This window comes from Nyctibius grandis, chromosome 1, assembly GCF_013368605.1.
Source record: "Nyctibius grandis isolate bNycGra1 chromosome 1, bNycGra1.pri, whole genome shotgun sequence".
NCBI lineage: Eukaryota > Metazoa > Chordata > Aves > Nyctibiiformes > Nyctibiidae > Nyctibius > Nyctibius grandis.
In genome coordinates this window covers 107,827,778-107,844,997 of record NC_090658.1, presented here as the reverse complement: position 1 = coordinate 107,844,997, position 17,220 = coordinate 107,827,778, and the positions used below count along the sequence as shown (strand labels likewise).

Below are 17,220 nucleotides of genomic sequence, written 5' to 3'. Positions count from 1 at the left end.
TTATTACACAGAATCACAGAATCACAGAATGTTAGGGATTGGAAGGGACCTCGAAAGATCATCTAGTCCAATCCCCCTGCCGGAGCAGGATTACCTAGACTATATCACACAGGAACGCGTCCAGGCGGGTTTGGAATGTCTCCAGAGAAGGAGACTCCACAACCTCTCTGGGCAGCCTGTTCCAGTGTTCGGTCACCCTCACTGTAAAGAAGTTTTTCCTCATATTTAAGTGGAACCTCCTGTGTTCCAGCTTGCACCCATTGCCCCTTGTCCTGTCAAGGGATGTCACTGAGAAGAGCCTGGCTCCATCCTCATGACACTTGCCCTTTACATATTTATAAACATTAATGAGGTCACCCCTCAGTCTCCTCTTCTCCAAGCTAAAGAGACCCAGCTCCCTCAGCCTCTCCTCATAAGGGAGATGTTCCACTCCCTTAATCATCTTCGTGGCTCTGCGCTGGACTCTCCCTAGCAGTTCCCTGTCCTTCTTGAACTGAGGGGCCCAGAACTGGACACAATACTCCAGATGCGGCCTCACCAGGGCAGAGTAGAGGGGGAGGAGAACTTCTCTTGACCTGCTGCCCACACCCCTTCTAATACACCCCAGGATGCCATTGGCCTTCTTGGTCACAAGGGCACACTGCTGGCTCATGGTCATCCTGCTGTCCACTAGGACCCCCAGGTCCCTTTCCCCTACGCTGCTCTCCAACAGGTCTGTCCCCAACTTGTACTGGTACATGGGGTTGTTCTTGCCCAGATTGAACTAGGCAAGAACAAGTAAACAAATCTGTATTTTTTGGGGGGAATGTAATGAATATTAAACATAGCTCTGATTTTCACTATATTTCTCAGGAAAAAATGTACTGCAAGTTAGTATGTTACATACAGAAATTCAGGTATACTTTCATTCTAAGAAAATTAAAGGTGCAAATTTTTCAAAAGTACTTTTTAAATAGAAACTTTACTTCACTTTTCTGTGTGGTAGATAATTATGTTCTTCAGTATACTACAGCCAAAACTGTTATAACAGCTATAACTCACAACCGAGTAATGGTGACAATCAGAACTTGAAAAGAATAGGAAACAGATTTTTAGAATGCTAATTTATTCCAATAATATAAAAGCAAGCTATCTTGTTTCTATTATTGATCTCTCATTTGATGAGAAGAGTGTTAAAATAAGACAAATTAATATCTTCAGCTAAAGCAGTCTTATTTATGTGTGAAATGTAAAAAGTAAGCTAAATTTAAATAGTTTCATTATTCAAACCGTAGGTGTAAAGTAAAGATTGTGCTCTTACCTTCACAACGTGGAACGGTAGAGCTCCATACTACATTTCCATCTTGCATAATACATGTTATGGATTCAGAGCCTTGGGTCTTCACAAAGCCATCATCACAGTGAAAGGAAACAGAACTTCCCAGAAGGAATCTGTCTCCAAAACGCCGCCCATTTATAGGAATGCCGGGATCATGGCACTCATTCTGACCAAAGGCTGATAAAAACATAATAATAATAAAAGTAATGATAATAATAACAACAACAACAATATTCATAATAATGACAACAACAACAACCCCTCTAAACATTGCCTCTTTTTTTTTTTTTTTTGGTGAGGGAAATAACCTTTGATAAGCAACAAGATTACAATATAATTGAAAGTATAGAAAACTCCTCAACAGTCATCATTAAATCCAATAACGTTCACACAGGTGCAACATAGTTCAAATTCTGAAGCTTTTTTGTTATATGTGGCTTAGATATACAAGAACACTTTCCTTAAATTTCCCTCTGGACAAAATCCAGCTGTTTGCCTCTAACATAATGAGAAGTGTGGTTTCACGTTGCAGATAATCTGGCAGAAAAACTGCTAAAAAACTACGTCCACTGCCTAGGCCAGTCAGAGCAACCTCCCAGTGGGATGCTGAGAGCAGTATGCCTCCATCTAGTGCAGTGGCAACACAGGGTGCAACCCACAGGGACCCACACCTCCATGTGCACGTGTGACCTCATGGAGGGTGTTCTCACCAGTATGTTGATCAATGAGTTGCAGAGAGCAGCAGTGTGAGTGCAGGCAAAGCTAAGGGACCTCCATGCCTTTCACGAGGTGTGTGCAAGTAAGGGAACTCACTTCAAGGAAAAGGGATGAGTGCCTGTAACTCGTATGTCCTGTGAGGGGAAGGTGTGTATGTAAATCTTGGCAGGGCAGGATGAGGATGGATTAGAGTGGAGAGGTATTTGCAAATTTATATATGTTAAGATTAACCATGCAGCACAAGGAGGCACCAGGTGTGATCGTGGCACCAAGCTCGTCAGAGTTCAAGGAGTATCTGGATGACGTTCGTTTAGTTTTAAGTTGCCCTGTGAGGAGCGGGGACTTAGACTCAATGATCCTTATGGGTCTCTTCCAACTTGAGATATTCTATGGTTCTATGATTCTAAGATTTTGTGTCTAACATTGTGGTTTATCTGTTGAATTGCTGATGTTGGTCCTGAACCTACAGTTCACTGATTGTCAGTTATGTTTCATTAATAAATCAATAAACTGCTTTGATTCTGATTTGATTTAAACCACATGAGTGGAGCACTTTTTCCCTGCAACACATGGGAGGTCCAGAAGTACTAGCACTTTGGCTGAACTTAAATTAAGCATTTCCTATGAACACGAAGGATTCATAAATTAGGGACACTCTCATTTATCATCTCAGTTTTCCATTATGTGCTCTTAAATAGTTCTAGCACAAAAGACATGCATCAAGCTCAGTGGTAACACCTACTCTAATAAGAAAAGTGTGGTGGAAAGCTCTTTTGCATAATACCTAGGAGATCAGGACTCTCAGGGAGTTTGATCCATGAGTATTACAGTCCTGATTGCATAATTCTCCAGCTTCAAACAGAAATTATAAAAATTGTCCTTATTATGATCTGTCTTTACTTTGGTAGAATAGCATATGGAAAAAGAGATCTGAATAATCTCAGACAGAAGCATACCTAGAATTCAGGCCTCACATTTTCTGGTAAACCTTTTAATCTCTACAGTCTTAGTTAAGGTGAGGATCTCCCCTTTCTCTTCCTGCCACTTTTCAAAGGACAATAATTACCCCTTTCTCTGAAAGCAAAGGAACAATTTAGGCATCTAAGACTTAAAAAGGGTTGCAATACATGAATTCCAGTTTTACATGGGGCATCTTTCTAAATAATGCAGAAACACCTTGGCCCTGAACAAACACTGTTAATTGATTATCTTAATTGACACAAGGTAGGAACAGAGCAAGATGTGACAAAGACAACTTCATTGTCAATTAACTTCTTCTCTAACCTTAGAAGATAATTTCTTCAACTAAAAAGATAACCTCCATATAAGCAATGTCTTTGAATGACTAATAAAACTTCTAGGAGAGTTAGCAGTCTATGGCAAATGTAATAATGTTTTATACATAACAAGGATGTTACTAGAGTTTTCAATTAAGAGTGCTATTGATTAATATCCTTTCATATAAATAAAACAACAGATGGCTATCTGTAGCGAGATATTTTTTAGTCTGTTTTCCCAAATGGGAAAGATTTATGCTTTCAGTATCCCTCTATATGTATGTGACTGCTAGGTCCACATTTAACAACTTTTGAACTTGTTGACCAGTTGCAACTAAATTTTGTACATTTGAGAATTGCATTCTCAAAGATATTACGTTCTTAAAATTCTTAAAGAAACTGTAGCCAGAGAGAAGAATGATTCTTAAATTAGTGCACTCCTATAGGAAAGACTTCTGCATGAGATCAGCTATGTTCTTAGACACTAGAAAAACCACAGAGTGTAACTATTACGTGTATCCCAAAAAAGAGACTTATATTCTTAGGGGTCTATATTCTTAGATACCGCACCATCTAACTGGAAGATAAAATGCAAAAGCAAAGCAGGTTCCCAGAGCTATTTATTTGCAATTATATTCTAGTTGCTTGTCATAGTTTTATGCTTTTCAGACGAACATCTTCATATTTGGGATCTAAACATAACAGCTTTGTGAACCTATTCCTGCTAGTTCCATTGAGAAGTATATTAAATCACTTGCACTAGATGCTTTGATCAGAATGAACTGGGCTTTAGTTACAAGCCCTGCATTTACGCAGTGTGAACCAAAAAAAGCCCTTAAATAATGAAGGGTATTCCTCAGCACTAGGGCAGTTAAAGTAAATGATTCAGATAAGCTAATGAATATCAGGAAGACAGATGAAAGCAGTGCAATTTTACAAGCATTACAATTTACTTCTGTATTATAAATAAAAACATGTTCTATTTTTCATTTTCATGAAGAAAGATAACTTGATTTTAAGACTAGGCATAAAATAAAAGCAGAGGTTCTTACTTGTGTAAGTTATATTAAATCCTCTTCCAGTGGTAGAGTGATCCGACTGAAATTCAAGTCTTACTATGTGCCCACTGCTAGCCAACTGAGAAGGGACCTCGTTGCCAGAAAAAGTGCCAAGAGGTGGTAAATCTGAAATCCCATCATCTTTCACTGTAAGGTAGTCAAATTGAGGTTCTACATCAAAGTCGTTGAAAATCAGATGGATTCTGCTTCCTGGCTCTGAGATAATTAACCAAACACAGTTCATATTGTTCCCATACTCCTCAGGATAATTTGGAGAAAGAATAATTCCAGATGGTGTGGTGAAGTTGAAGAAACACGAGACTAAAGGAAACAACAATAGAGTCTCAAAATACTATCCATAAACATTATAAATGCTTGGTTTTGTATTTTCTCTTCTTGTGGAAAAGGATGCTTTTGAATCCTGGATGTCAAAACTACTACACATGCAACCTGGAAATGTTTAAGACTGTCAGAACATTTCTCCAATATAACATGTCAGCCTTGCATGTTTTTTTTTCCCCAAGTGAGGCTAAGTGACTGCACCAGGGCCTGCAAGAGATTATTAGAAGCATGTAGAGAATGCCAAAGAAAGCAAAAGTAATGCCTGATGTGTCAGAATTTGGAAAAATTGGTAAGTTTGCTCTGAAATTAAAATGCAACATCTAAATTTAAATGTGATATTTTTTCTAAAAGGAATATGCATGAAACTGTATTTAGCAATCCAAAAAATCAAGCACAAGGGTCAGTTTTGTCTGTAATACGCAAAGTTCATGCTGATGCACATAATAGTAGAAATTTAGATATGACCTGATCAAGAACTCTTAAGAGTATATAGCACAAACTTATTTTACCCCTAGTTTCCCTTCGATAGCACAGGGCAATTAAACAAAAATGATTCATAGCTCTCCTCCTTTTTCATTCTTTTGGGCCAATTTTCATCAGGATGATTCCTAACTGATTTCAGAAACATGAGCTTGTGGCTGGTACTTTAGTGAGAAGTACAGTACATTCAGAAAGAGGAAGGCTCACTGCATATTAATTAACACAAAGGATAACCATTACGCAGGTCTTCTAATGTGTCAAGCTGAATTCAACATTTGTAAATAGATGTTGCAAGTTTAGGTTCCATTATCTTCCATAGAGCATGTTCACATCAAACAGTGGAGCACAGTAAAATATTCCACACTATGGCCACCAGAAACTAATATATCAACCCAATGCAATACAGCACCATGAAGAAACGTGACTTCTGTCTTCAAAGGGAATTGCAGCTGCACTGTCTTCGTGTCAGGACTTACATGCTTAGACACATTTCAGCATTGCATGAGCAGATAAGCTTCTTCCAGTCCAGAGCAAGTTACTCAGCTTGGTAAGTCCTGTACTAACACAGCTGCAAAATACATGTATGTCCAGGGAGAACTGGACACCTCACTAAGGTTGTTTTGAAAATCCAGTACTGAATTATAAGACTCTTTACAGGAAAAGGTAATATGGTCTGGAGAACTGAAGTGCCTAATATACCTGTGTACTAGAAAGATTTACTCTCTTTTACCAAAGAAGAAGAAAAAAGAAAACTAAAAAAAAAAATTCTTCTGTTTAAATTCACCTACAAGCTTACCTACAAACATTTTATTTTTTAAAACAAAATTCACAAGTAGTGATTTTACCTTCCCTTTTTCCATGTTGAATATCCTTATATTCCTTATAGTCATTTTCACACTTTATTAGGATATCAGAAAAAAAAAAATCTTTTCTTATGTAGATCTGCAGACTGCTTTGTACTGCTAGAATCAACGTGCATGTGCCACAGAGTCCTTTTGAACCCTTACCTGCTATTAGGATTTGCTCATTTAGAGTCTAATTCAACACACTTCTACATTAAGTGTTAAATGGTTCAATTAAATATAAAATTAGGGGAAAGAACATTCTAAAACAGTCCTACGTGATATCCCCCATAAACGAGCTACTATTGAGCCACCTGAAAAAAAACATGTGACTGAAAAAGTCTTCAAGGTCTTTTGAAATGTTTTCCTGCTGGCTAGTCATACATGCTAAGAAAAGGAAGATGCTAAGGTCAGAAAAATAATACAGAAAAAGAAAAATAATAATTCTTACAAACACAGCTGGGTTTGTTGCCAGACCACTGGTTGTTTTGTTGACATGTAATCGTTCTCTCTCCCACCAGTTCAAAAGCTGCTTGACATTCAAAGGTAAGTGTGTCTCCATGCAGAAAACTGCTGCCAGTCCTTTTTCCATATGATGGAATTCCAGGGTCTCCACAGCCTCCTTTCTCAATTTCTGAATATAAAAAATTCAAACACAATAATAAGGAAAATATATTTGCAAGCAATTTATATGTCAGCATCAGAAGTGCATTCAAAATATTTGGTATTATGCCTTAAACTAATATTTACAGCTGAAAGTGAACTAGAGGTAAATGCTGTAGAACTGCCCCCAAGATGACTTAGGATCTAAAGTCTTTTCACAAGCTAATAGCTTCCATACCTGCATTTCTGAGGATAACAAAATACTCATGTTTAACTGTATGGCTGCACTGAATTACAGCATATTTGAAGGTAAAATTATAAAGCCATAGATAGTCTCCATTCTAACCATGGAGACATACGATGTGTAGATCCAATTTCTGGTAATGAAGTACTAGTAATAAAGAATCTATCTTAACTCTCACATCTGCAACTACATTTATAAGGCTATTAGCAATACGATTAAAAGTATATAAATTACTGATAGCATCAATGAATTTCATTTTAAGCACTAAAATATAATAAAAACAAAACTGAAGAATTACTTCTTAATCTCATACTTCAAATTCGAGCCACATTTTTGCCAGCTACACTGAAAAGTGATTAACATTTTGGATTATACCTTCTAGATATTCTCTAGATCTGGTATTTAAATTTTCTAATTTGTAGATATTAAATGTACATATACAAGATAAGAATATAAAAAAAACCCAAGTCTTATGAAATTTATGAATAACAAGAATATTAGGAAAGGAAATGCAGATATTAATTGCCTGTGATTGATAGAAATTCTGAATCATCTTACAAAGTATTATATACTTTGCTGTTCATTCAAAAATGAAGGCTGCACTTCTTTGCCATTAAATTTAAAGCAATTTTTCTGTTAATTTCCATTTGACTAGTAAAAATAAAAACAAAGGACTTCTGGTTCTGTAAACTGTGTTGTTACACCTGTAGTAAAATGATGTAAATTTAATTCAAATTAAATTAGTGATAAAATTCTTGTTATTTAATTGTTTCCCAGTTCAATCCAAGGTAAGAAATCTGAAACATTCAGGATAACAAGCAAATTCATCTCACCGAATAGTATTAAATATTGATATAATTTAACACCATTAAAAATATCTGCTGTCAAATATTAGATCTACTAATGTTAAATCCTGGCAGAAGTGTATTTCTTGACATGATAACTCCACCAGAATTTTTAAGATGCAGGATGGCATTATTATGATATGTGAAGTCAATCCACTATTTTTATACTCCTGAAGCAGTTGCGAACAGATTGTTTGCAAGCATGTTCAGAAAATATGCCACATATTTCACAAAAGAACAAGTTATTCATCAAGATAAAAAGACGTATACATTTTTTTCTTGGTAATTTTAGAAATCCAACTTTGAAGAGAAAATTAAGAGCAACTATTCCATCTATGAGTTCAAAGCAGTTCCAGAGTCAGTTGTTTTATTTAAATAATTTGTCTTACCAGAAAGCTAGAATGTATCAAATGAATTAAAACATCTTCAAAAACGTCCAGTACAGAAATATAATAAAACACTTGCAGAGCAATATCATAAATAATATTTGTAAATAAGGATTCAAAATTACATGTATTTAGAAATGCTTTGATGCTGTTTCACTTGCCTGCTCCCACAGAGACATTGATTCCTACTTCCACAGTGGAGCACTGGAAATCTCTCTGTTCCCAGCTATCTACAGCTCCACATCCTACATGAAAATGTGGGGAACTACAGAAAATCAGAACCCACATTTTAATCGCATTTTAGAAGTTCATCTCTGCCACTGATAGCAGAGCTATATCTAAACCAGCATGTGAGAATGATCATAACCACTCTTTTCCAAAACACTGTTGTGTCTTGAAGATCAGGCAGGAGTGTCAGGAGGCAAACTGTCTGCAAGGTTTTGCAAAGGCATTGCTGAAGATTTATCCCTTAAAAGAAAGCAATAAGTGTTTCTTTCCATGGTCTGCAGAGGAAGTATCGAAATATCTTAAATTAATAAATTTACTGAAATAGAAGACAGATCAGGATGCTTTCTAACTCTCAGGAGATACACCAAGCCCTAGGAGAGGGTTATGGAACAGCGAACCAAAACTTTTAACAGAAATTGCTGTGAATTAAGCTTTCTGGCAGGTTGAAAATTCCATTTTTGTAGAAAACTGGTGCAGTATGTCTTTAGTCGGAACTGAGCTCTTACTGAGGAAAGCAAGAACACAGAATAAACTTTAGAGACTAAGCAAATACTTTGTGCTTCTTAATATATCACCCTTCATCCAAGAATGCCCAGATTTACTTGGGGTGGAGATATAATTTGGATTTTTAAATATCTGATTTGCAAGCACAAACAAGCAATTAAAAATATCAAAACTAATTTCAGGTCAAACATTTTAAAAAATACTTTTATTTTTTTGAAAAATAAAGGTTTAATAAAATCTGTCTCATAAAAATAGTTTAATGATTAATTTTAAGTGCTGTCTTAAAATACATTAGAAGAAATTTTTAAACCAAATTATTTTACATTGAAAAGGCAAATAACTCATAAAAATGTCAAAGTGAAATGTATTAGCTTTATTTCTGTCTCAGCTTTTAGGGTTTGTGCTTGTTTGCTCAACATAAGCAATTCAGCAAATGTCACAAATTCATAAAACACTTCTGAGGATGTCTTATTTGCATTTTGACAATACAAAGCTTGAAAAATTCCATCCAGCTCTAGAAATCTACTTATTCACAAACTTTGAAGTGAAGACTATGTATCATTAACAGAAAATGTACTCTAGTCAAAACCAAGTTATTCAGGTTGAAAGAAAGCACCCATTTAATGTCAATGGATAGCATTCACTTCTATCTTCAAGTTTCACACAAATTTCCTGGTATGAAGATTTACTATAACATGCATATAATATCATTCTTACTCATATTTCCTTAGAGGTGTTACTATCAATACCGCAATATTAGATCAATTAATATTCTACCAATTAATTTTACAGTGAGACAAAGATCTGTTGTTTACACACCACAAAATCAAGAACACCCAACTTAGATACTTTTACAACTTTCCATGCACTTTTTCAGTTCAACATCTGTCTCTGCTCTTGTATTACAATTAATTAATGCATGCATTAGACAATTTCCTTCCAAAATCTTTGAAAAATACCAAAAACCCAAAAAGCTGTGTTTTAGCTGACTGAATTTCTCATAGATAGATAGACTGATTGCAGATCTGTAGTGGTTAAGATGACAAAACTTCCCTTCTCCATAAAAAGATATGAACTCTTAGTAGAGTCTCAATTATAACATCTGAATTTTTAATTTTTTTAATTAAGGTATTGCAAAATATAAATCCATGTAAAAATTCTAGCAGCAGCAGAACACAATATTAAATATTCTGTACATTTGTCTTTAGTAAAGAGCTAGCATTCCGTCACATACATTAATGACCGACCAAAAGTTAGGGAAGACAGAGAAGGCCAAATACAGGGTTTTGTATTTATACATAAAGAATACTATTTGTTTATAACTAGATCTAGAGTACTATAGACATGTAATGATTCCCAACATTTTTCTGTCCTCTGGTATTTAACACAGGTTTTTCTTTTGTTGTCTGTTCTGGTACCTACCCAACTTCCACTGATTTGGTCAACAAATTTTTTAAATGTCTAAATTCACTTGAGGTGCATTATTACTTCAACACATGCACCAATTATTCTGCATCATAAATTGCAAAGGAGTTATATATCTGTTTGCTAAAAAGAAAACATTCTTCTGACCAAGTCAGTTGGAGGTATGTTGAGCTCTTAGAGAAATCCTATGGGAGAGAAAAGGTTCTTAAAATGACAAACATGAAAATACAAGCTATGCTAACCTATTTAAAGTGTGGTAATAAAACCCTTATTCCTTTAGAATTATTCTGCATACTCATTCAATGTTGGATGTCTTTTGATCTGAGTCCTTAGAGCTGTGTGAGCTTCAATGAAGTTTGCAAATAACCTCTCAAGCTCAAATTTAAACATCAGCTTCCTCTGTTTACCGAAATATAAACATTGATCTTATTCAGTTGTTTCTGGCTTTCATGTACTCTCTTTCAGTAGCCTGGGGAAAGAGACTTTTCATCTTGTTTGTAAACTAGAAATATTTACTCAGTTTCAGGGAATATTCTCTCTTTAATGTTGGAGAATGACAAGATTAGATTTCTGATGAGAAGATCATATCCCTCTGAATTTAATTAAAGATGTCTCTGTTGTGTTTTCTTTCAAAGGAAGAAATATGGCAATTCCAAAGTTATATTAAGTGATATCTAAAAAAGTATTATGACTACTACTGGAAAGGTGTCACATAGCAACTCACGTCTTTTTGATGAAAAGGCTTTACATTACTTTGACCCAGGTATCTGAAATATACAATAAAATACTTCATAGATTATAACATTTGGCAGACTTGAATTTATTAGTGTCCTGGTTTGGCCCAAAACAGACCAATTTTCCTTTCAGTGATTTTTACTTTCAGCTAAGTTTCTTCTAAGTAACTGCACTTTCTGAAACTAACTGCATGTTTTGCAGACAGTCTCTGCTTCTAGGACTGATAACACTCGAAGTTTATAGTTATCACTGAGGCACCAGTAGGGATGTTATGCAGAAAGGCTCTTGCTTAGACTTATTCCTAGAGAAACCAAGGTCAATGCTAAATTCCTCACTAATTACAAGTGAAGAGCTGTAGAAGGGTCGCACCTGCAGGGAGGAGCAGACAGGGGAGGTGACCCAAAATTGACCAACGAAGGTATTCCATCCCATATACATCATTCTCAGTATAAAGCGGGGGGATCACGAGGGTCTCGCCCTTCTTCTCGCCTTCTCACACCTTCTGCTATGGCCGGTGTCGGAAGAGGACTCTGTCTGTTTTCCTGTTGCCTCTGGTCCCGATCCGTGCATCCCTGAATCCAGTTCCGGTACATCGCGGGGCCCAGCCTAGGCCTTCCCGGAGCCTGCCCTGCAGTGCCGGTGGTGACGTGACTGACATCGGAGGAGTTCAGTCTTGGTTTTGTATACATTTGTATAGGTTTTATTATTTCCATTATTATTATTATACTCTTTTTCACTATTATAGTTTATTAAAACTGTTTTAACTTTCCAACCTGTAAGACTCTCTCCCTTTTCCCTTTCCCTTTCCCTTCTGGAGGGTGGGAGGGTGGGTAATAGAGAGCGTCTGCCACCGGTTTCATAGCCGGCCCAGCTTTAAACCGTGACAATTAGTCATGGTAGTAATTTACCTTTTTTTCCCTTATTACTAGATTAAAAATACAGAGTTAAAATGAAATTCTTAATGCCACCATGTTTTCATTCACACTATCCAATATTCTAGCTTAGATGATTAGTGAATCATCATAAAAAGCACTAAATCTGCAAGTAGATACAACTTTTATGAGTAGAGTATTAATACCCTCACACTAATTTCAGATGTATAAATGCAATTTAAATTAAATAAGTGTTTTAAACATGTGGGTTACACAACCATACATTGTTTCAAAGAAGAGATACATAAATAAACATCAGTAGTTCAAGGTCTATCAGAAAGTTGAAGTCAATACCTCTAAAACCTAAAATCATGAATTTGACAACATTTTGTAATTATAATCTTAGCTATAGTCAAGACAGGTTAAGGGAAGCTGAGAGCTGACACAGGTATACATTTACAAAAAAAAAAAAAGAGAATTTGGAAGTTTATTGCTGTGTCAGATATGACCTTTTAGGTTTAACATCTAAACTTTTATATGACAGGTCACAGAAATTCATGTTTTAAATATAAGACAATTGAACATTTAGTTCATTTCCTCTTATTCCTCATGCCTCTCTGCATTAATAGTCATAATACCTGACACAGTGGAATCTGACACTTACATAACATTTTCCTAAATTTAGAAGAGAGACAGAAAACTACTGTTATATAGAACAAACTGTGATACGACAAATGCTATGTTTTATTTATTTCAACTCTTATACTATTGAGTGTATACCATAAACCTTTAAGCTGATCTTCCCATGGATCTCAACAATAAAACGTATTTGGACCAGGAGCACATTATGACCCTATATCTTCCGCCTCACTATTAGAATTCAAATTTCAGTCCCAGACAATGTCATTAAAATCCCGCTTAATGAAAGCGAAGTAACATATATAAAGGCAAAGTCTGCAACTGTAATGTGACATAAAGCAAATATCTCTGTTAAGTCAATCATTTTTGTCAGGCGGATGAGTTATAAAAGGACAAATTACAAATGGGCTAAACAGACATTACTTCTTTCTACACACTTGTTCTTCCCTGTTTTCAGGCCATTGTGACTTCAATGCCACTATTAAATTACACAGTAAATATTTAAAACCATAAGTGCTTCTTCAATGGCAGGAACAGAGCGCTTGGCTCTCTAGGGCTTCAGCACAGGAAAAATAGAAAGCAGAATCAGCAATGGTTTTACAGTTCCTGAACAGATTTATAGATTACAGGTGTTAAAGGTTTGCACAAGAAACTTAAGATGAAGGAAAGGATTCAAGTGGGTATCTCAAAATAATACTGTATTCCTCTGAAGTATGCTTTTTCTTGCTTCATTGGAAACCATCGTGGTCTACAAAAATTAACGAGCTGCAAAATTACACACGAACTTTCAGTACTACAAGGCAATAGTTTCAGTTTAGGATAATGAATCAGACATTATTGAAGGTCCCTTCTGTTTTAAAAATAGACAAGGAGCTGGCAGTACAAATACCTAAGGAAGGACAAAATGCTGCTGTTTACGTAAGTAGAAAGTTCAGCCTTCCTTGAAATGCATGTGTAATACTGGTTTCTAATCTCAATAAGATGCTGAAAAATTATGGGAATTCAAAAACACAAACGGAGAAATCCTTATACAAAGAGAAACCCTTATTCAAATAGAAGGGATAGAGATTTCTGCTCAGGATTGCAGAAAAGGACATAAGTAAAATAATGAGATTATATATGATTCCTACAAAGGAACACAGGAACATCTACTGAAAGTGAAAATGATAAATCAAAACTAACAGAAAAAATATTTCAGATAGCACATAATTGGACTGTAAAAGTGGCTATTAAAGCTAAAATGAGGCTGTCCTAAAGCTAAAAACAGAGTGGCCTTACATGGTAATTTTATAGATTATCACAATTTTATCATTATTCCAGTAAATTTCTTCAAAGAAATTTTACAGTGCAATTTATTATCAGTCTCCACCTATAAAAAAAGAAGGCCTCCTTTACAGGTCATATAGTTCCCATAAGCATTCTAAGAGATGTCTCACAATTTCTCTGAAATGTTTTGTCCTTGCTGTTATCAAAAAGGCCACAGATCATATCCAGTAGATTAATTTTTGTTGCTTCTACCTTATTGCATTCTGCATCAATATTAAAAAACAAACATGACCTTAGAATCAGATAGATGAAAAAACAACATGAAAATTTTTTATAGGAAGTCCATTTAAGCTAACAGTTCACTATCATAGCATATGGATGGCTTGTTGGTAATAATAACACATCATATTCACAGAATCACAGAATCACAGAATGTTAGGGATTGGAAGGGATCATACCTTATAATATAATATAAAAACCTTCAAAGTAATAAAACAATTCAAGAAGAAAAAAAACAAACTTTTTCAACAAATATGTTCTTTAAATTTGATATTTACTCTGTACTTAAATATTCTATTACAGAGTGTAGAAAAATAAAATGTCTGTTTACAATCAGTTTTACATGTCTAGGGGTAGATGCAGATCAAATCTGAACAAGGATGAGGAAGCAGCTTTCTGTTAATTGTTGTAGAAAAGTTTATGATATCAACTAACCAACTGATGAAATAGCAGGTGAAATTCATTATTGATAATTGTAGAAAAATAAATCTGGAAAAAATTATTATGAGTTTGCAGGCACAATGATAGGTTCTGAATTGACAGTTATCACTCAGGAACTAGAACTCTGGCATACTAAAGATAATTCTATGACACCGTAAGCTACTGAAAATGTTAGGAATTGCTAGGAAAGAAACAGTGAACAAAACAGAAAATAGTATTCTGACATCACACCAAAACCTATTTCATTTGCGTGTTGAATATTGTATGTAGTTCTGCTCCTCCATATAACAAAGGATACATTAGAACTAGGGAAGGAAAACAAAAGATCAGAGTTGTTATTTCTGAGGAACTGAGGACCAATTAAATAGACTGGAAATCTCTTTTTTTTGGAGGTGAAATATATGTGTTCAAAAAGTGATTGAACAAATACACAGAAGAAAATCTTATTGAGAGACAAAAAGGAAGTACTTGAGCCATGCATCACTGGAAACAGGGAAACTACTCTGGGATTATCGCTGTCTCTTGATTTAACACTGTGTACTTCACCATTTTTTCCTTAAACATTCGTTATTGTCTAGTATCAACACGCTATGAGGAAATATGCAAATGCATGTGTATATAATTTGTCCCCTCAAACTGGGAAAGTGATATGCTTTACCTTCCTTTACAACAGAATATCCTTGAACATCTTTACCTGAAATTATCTTATAACCTGGCAAGGAAGACATGGTAGTTGTCTACAAAGGAAGCAGTGTGATACCAATGTTTTACAAGTGCAAGCAAGTTGACCTGTGTAATTATAGGATTGTAAAGCCAACACTGATCTTAAGCAAAGTAATGGAACAGACAACAGAGGAGTCTATTTCTAAAGGGTTAAGTGATGAAAATATAATTCACACCATTTAACATGGTTTTATGGAAAATTGGTCATGTCATACAAACAATCTGGTTTTTAGAGTATAAGCTTGGTTGGCACAACATATTTGGACTTCTTTCAACCCTTTAAACTAGCAACATATGACAACTAATTAAGAACTGACATAATAGAAAATCAATTTAGCATATATTAAATGGATTAAAATTAGATAATGATAGTATCTCAAAGCATAAATGTAAATAAAGAACTATCAGGCAAACGAACTGCTTCAACTAGCTTAGAATATAATTTTTTAGCCCAATCTTAACAATTTGCTATACAAATGATATTACAGAAAAATAGTTAATCAATAGTAGCCATAGTATTTTCAAGATGCTGTAGCCCTGTGACAGATATTGTAGGTGTACATATCTTCTTGTGCATATTTTTGGAATCATAGAACCGTTTTGGTTGGAAAGGACCTTAAAATCGTTGAGTCCAACCATTAACCTAGCACTGCCAAGTCCACCACTAAACCATGTCCCTAAGCACCACATCCACACGTCTTTTAAATACCACCAGGGATGGTGATTCAACCACTTCCCTGGGACACCTGTTCCAATGTTTGATAATCCTTTCAGTGAAGAAATTTTTCCTGATATCCAATCTAAACTTCCCCTGGCATAACTTGAGGCTGTTTCCTTTCATCCTGTCACTTTTTACTTGGGAGAAGAGACAGACACCCACCTCACTACAACCTCCTTTCAGGTAGTTGTAGACAGTGATAAGGTCTCCCCTCAGCCTCCTTTTCTCCAGGCTAAACAACCCCAGTTCCCTCAGCCACTCCTCATAGGACTTGCGCTCTAGACCCTTCACCATCTTCGTTGCCCTTCTTTGGACTCTCTCCAGCACCTCAATGTCTTTCTTGTAGTGAGGGGCCCAAAACTGAACACAGTATTCGAGATGTAGCCTCACCATTGCTGAGTACAGAGGGACAATTACTTCCCTAGTCCTGCTGGCCACACTATTTGTGATATAAGCCAGGATGCCATTGGCCTTCTTGGCCACCTGGGCACACTGCTGGCTCATATTCAGCTGGCTGTCGATCAACACCCCCAGGTCCCTTTCCACCGGGCAGCTTTCCAGCCACTCTTCTCCATACCTGTATTGGTGCATAGGGTTGTTGTGACCCAGGTGCAGGACTCAACACTTAGCCTTGTTGAACCTCATACGTACCCACATAAGTGCTGCTTTTTCTCATACTCTTCAAAGGAAAAAGCAAACATCAAAATTTCAAGCCTACGGTAGCTGAGAATTTTGTAAAATGAAATTAATGTTAGATGGAAGGATCTTATTTTCCCTGAGTATCCACTTCTGTACCTGACAATTATTGTTCCTCCTCTTTTAAGACCAGAAGTGATGAGTCCAGTTTCACCAAACAAAATGGAAAATTAAAAGGGATGTCATGCATGGGATGTGTTGGAGTTTCAAGATCAGTATGCTTCTAATGCAGGTTATAGAACCAGTCAGTGCTCAAATGAAAAATGTTAGCTTTGGAAGCTATTCATGGATATGGAAAAGAGGGAGAAAGATGCCTTGGTACTATTTGAAATAGGAAAGGTGATTACACCGCAACTGAATGTACTAATATTAGTGCAGTTTAGAATTTTGAATAACTTTTACTTTTATTGGCAGGACAAATCCTGCCCTCCAGGGTTGCACTCAGTCCAGCAACTCTTAGCATTTTTTTGGGGGGATGCACAATTTACACTGAGATCTCTAAGAACACGTTTCTCTCTTTTATTAACTTAGAGACTTTATTGCATGTGCCCCCACTTCCATCTACAAAGACCTTCCTGTTAT

General features: G+C 35.9%; 1 protein-coding gene across 1 annotated transcript in view; it reads right to left on the bottom strand.

Moving 5' to 3' along the window:
- CSMD1 (CUB and Sushi multiple domains 1) overlaps positions 1-17,220 on the bottom strand; it is a 1,320,281-nt gene that overhangs the window by 339,829 nt on the left and 963,232 nt on the right. The window contains 3 exon segments of the mRNA XM_068415956.1: positions 1,301-1,495; positions 4,365-4,691; positions 6,486-6,668. Of these exon segments, the coding sequence (XP_068272057.1) occupies positions 1,301-1,495; positions 4,365-4,691; positions 6,486-6,668 (705 nt within the window).